The sequence below is a fragment of the Vicia villosa genome, linkage group LG1 (genome assembly GCF_029867415.1).
Source record: "Vicia villosa cultivar HV-30 ecotype Madison, WI linkage group LG1, Vvil1.0, whole genome shotgun sequence".
NCBI lineage: Eukaryota > Viridiplantae > Streptophyta > Magnoliopsida > Fabales > Fabaceae > Vicia > Vicia villosa.
Window position 1 is genome coordinate 199,256,905 of NC_081180.1, and position 3,890 is coordinate 199,260,794.

A 3,890-nucleotide genomic window follows, 5' to 3' on the forward strand; every position below is an offset into this window, starting at 1 on the left:
CTTTATTTTACTTTCAAGATTTCACTTTTTTATACAGAATCATACAAATTTTAGAAAACTGTACCCACATATGTCTTAGAATCATCTAGTCAATTATGCAAGTAACCTTTTAGAGAATTAACGCTTGTTTACTACTCTACCACATCTAAAACTTTAATTCGCCGTCACCACTCATTCTCAATTCATTTTTGGCTTTTGAATGGGACACTTATAATTATTATTTTTCAAACTTACGTTTTCTTAATATAAAAGTACTAGTTTTTTTTTTCTTTTGAAAATATACTAACCAAGGATGACTGAAAAAAGACGACTTTTGTATTAAAAAACTCAGAACTCTTTTTCTTAACAAAAAAAATCGCAAAGAAACCCAGGTAGAAATAATACCAAAAATAAAAGAAAAAACATAAATAGAAACTCGTGATGAGGGACGGAAAGGAAAAGAAGCCATAAATTATAAAATAATATCGGAATTGTCATATTTTGTGCAACCAAAATTACCAAAATTAGATAAAATTAACAAACAACAAGCTCTCGAGTTGTTCACCATCCGCAAGAAGAAAAACGAAGACACACAGAAGCAAACGTCGTCGTTTAACCCCAAACCAAAAGCAAAACCCAAACCTCAACCCTATTCCATTTCGAAATTCCAATCATTGATGATGAAAATGGGTTCAGCACCTCCATGATCGCACCAATTACCCATTATCTTAACGTTGAATTTCAATTATAGGATGTCGAATTTGTACGGCGATTATAACCAGAAGATCGATTACGTTTTCAAAGTGGTGTTGATCGGAGACTCCGCCGTTGGTAAAACACAGCTTCTCGCTCGGTTTTCGAGAAATCAATTCAACGTAGATTCTAAAGCTACCATCGGGGTTGAGTTTCAAACTAAAACTCTTATTATTGATAATAAAACCGTTAAGGCTCAAATATGGGATACTGCTGGTCAAGAAAGGTGCGCTTTTCTTTATTTCATCTGATTTTTCTTCTTTTAATGTTTTTTGGCTTTGATTTCTTGCATGATTGGGTAATTTTGATGATAGGACCTTCCTAACATATCTTAAATTATTCTCATATTAATAACAAATTGCACATGGTTTGGATGGAGGAGGGTAGGCCCACTAGAGTTGGCGGATTAGGTTTTAAGACCGAAACTGGGGGAATTCTCTTGCCTTTAATAAGATGACTACCAACTGAAGTAACCTATGTAACCCGTCTTGAAGGCTGTTGCAAGGTCGACTATATAGCATAGTGTCTCAAATTTTCTGCACCGTCTTAATAGATTTGATTTGTAATGGTTAATCCATGACTGAATAGGGTTCTCAGTTGTTTTGTCACAGTTGAACTGTAACTAACTTATACAATGCCTCCAAAAACTTGACACTGATATTTCATATTGATTGCATTTTGGTGTGTCGACACGACGACAGGTTACATTTAATTACTTTTAAACTATTAGAAACACATATTTAAACTTTCATGTGTGCTTAATTAGCAAGTAATGTAGTTAGGGATTGAGACTGTTGCAATTGGGAGGATAGGCCATCAGGATTTGCATGGTGGTTATTGAATTTGAAATCATGTTGTTAGTTGTTACTTTGCTGGCTATAGATTTTGTGGGTGCTTGGGGTAAAGAGTTTCCATGTATACAATGGTTCTATCAAGCGGGGTCTCGGTTAAACTGTGTTATGCATGTTCTAAACTCACAAAAAAGCAACCTTATCATTACGCCAAGACCTATCATCCCGTTAAAACTGGTATAAGAAAATAAATAACATCACTGAATAATGATTTTTTTCATTGATTAATTACAAGGAACATCACCAGAAAACATAGAGTAGTTTACAGAACATTAAAACAGAGCGTCATCTGTTTTGGGAAAAAAGAAAAATTGGAATGGAAGTTACAGTTGACTTTTAGAATACAACTAATTAGGATATAACACCAACTAAAGGAAAGACAAAGTCTACGGGTTCAAGGCATGTCCTATCCTACCAAAGAAATTTGAGAGTCTTAGTCTCTTCCTTCCAATAATTAGAGAGCTTGGTCTCTCTCTTCCACAACTGCTTAATAACTATCCCAGCATCACCTGCCCCTTTTCGTTTCTCTGTTTATTCTTAAAATTAAAAAAACATTACTAAGATAATAAAAACATAACTGCCCATCACTGCCTTAATAAATTTCTAGCCTCTTTTCTTGTATAGTTCTCTAAAAGAGGTCTAATATCATCCTAGTGCTTAGTGGGTGCTCGGGGTTTTTGTTTGTAAACTTGATTTAGGTTGATTGTGTTTTAATAAACTAGTTTTGATTAAAACTGAACTTAAGCTTTTAATTGATTGAAATAAAACTAATATTGCGTTGGGTTTTAGTGTGAGTGGTAGTCCCACACTCACACTGAATGTGAATGGGCTAAATGTTGAATATACAAAGTTTTGGGCAAAGGTGTGGTGTTACCATCTCTTGTGGTCTTTGGATTATTAACCCGATGCTCCTAGTAATCCCACCAGAACTGCCTAACGTATAAATGTGCAAATAAGCTGAAAAGAAAATATTACAGTGTTTAATTATCATTAAATTTTTGTCAATGCATATGCAACTGGTTTTTTCCACCACAAATACATGGTTCAATTGATTTTTAACACATATGTAGTTGTTTTCTGCATGTAAGTTCATATGAGTAACCTACATCATATGCTGCCTTCTTTTTAATATGGCTTGGATATATATGTTCTCTGCTATCGGCAGTTGGCTGGGTCGCATATTGGTTGGTTAAACTTACAATCCAATTTGTTGTTTCTTTTCAAATTTTATTTGAGAGTGAGGCTTTTATTTGGTACATTGCATCTGAAACCAGTTTCTTCTCTCATTCTCTCAGGTACAGAGCAGTGACTAGTGCTTATTATCGGGGAGCAGTTGGAGCGATGTTAGTTTACGACATGACAAAGCGTCAATCATTCGATCACATGGCAAGGTGGTTAGAGGAACTAAGGGGTCATGCGGACGCAAATATTGTCATAATGCTAATTGGCAACAAGTGTGATCTGGGAACTCTGAAAGCAGTACCAACTGAAGATGCTCAAGAGTTTGCACAAAGAGAGAACCTATTCTTTATGGAGACATCAGCACTGGAGTCGACTAATGTCGAAACTGCCTTTCTGACTATTCTAACCGAAATTTACCGACTTATCAGCAAGAAAACACTTACTGCTAACGACGAGGCTGATCCTGGTGGTAGTTCAGGACTTCTGAAGGGAACAAAGATAATTGTTCCTAGTCAAGATGTGAGTGCTCTTGAAAAGAAAGGTGGTTGCTGTGGATAGTCGTAGCTTTTGTTTGTTATGATCTTCTTAGGAAGCTTATTGCTAACTCTAGCTCTGCCTACATGTGATGTGGGTGTTTTTAGAGAGGGTAGTTCAATCTCATCAGCAAAATGTAAGGTTTCTTTATTTGATACTGTGCTTGTTTCATGCAAACATATGTTTTTTCTTCTCTTTTTCTGGTTATAGGATTTAAACTTGTTTATACAAATTCATGGCTGTGAAGGCATGGTTAGTTCAGACAGAGGAATGGAAACAGAACAGTTGAGCTATGATTTACAGGTTTTGCTAGTTTGCTGTACCTTAAAACATGTTTTAAACTTTGAATTGAAGTTACACAGACATAAAAGCTATAGAAGTATATTAAAGAAAGGTATAAGAGCTCAAGATCATGTCAACTGTGTTTAAGTGTTTAAGTGATGTTTGAAATTATAAAATAATAATTACCATAGTGGGTTCTAATGTGACAAAAAATGGGAATAGATTTTTGGTTGTTGCATAAATTTGTTTTTTGAATTCAAATTTACAACATTTCATGAAGGGGTGCCTTGTGTTATTGTAGATGAACCA

General features: G+C 35.0%; 1 protein-coding gene across 1 annotated transcript; it reads left to right on the forward strand.

Annotated features, from left to right (window-relative positions):
- Nucleotides 1-358: 358 nt before the first annotated feature.
- LOC131644780 (ras-related protein RABA4d) lies at nt 359-3,592 on the forward strand. The gene is made up of 2 exons (XM_058915370.1): nt 359-958; nt 2,879-3,592. Exons 1-2 carry the CDS (start codon nt 732-734, stop codon nt 3,321-3,323), a joined length of 672 nt encoding a protein of 223 aa, XP_058771353.1. The 5' UTR covers nt 359-731; the 3' UTR covers nt 3,324-3,592.
- Nucleotides 3,593-3,890: the final 298 nt, after the last annotated feature.

Coding starts and splice junctions, on each gene's coding strand:
- LOC131644780 (XM_058915370.1), top strand. CDS start 732: ATGTCGAATTTGTACGGCGATTATAACCAGAAGATCGATTACGTTTTC. Junction 959..2,878: donor GATACTGCTGGTCAAGAAAG/GTGCGCTTTTCT, acceptor TCATTCTCTCAG/GTACAGAGCAGTGACTAGTG.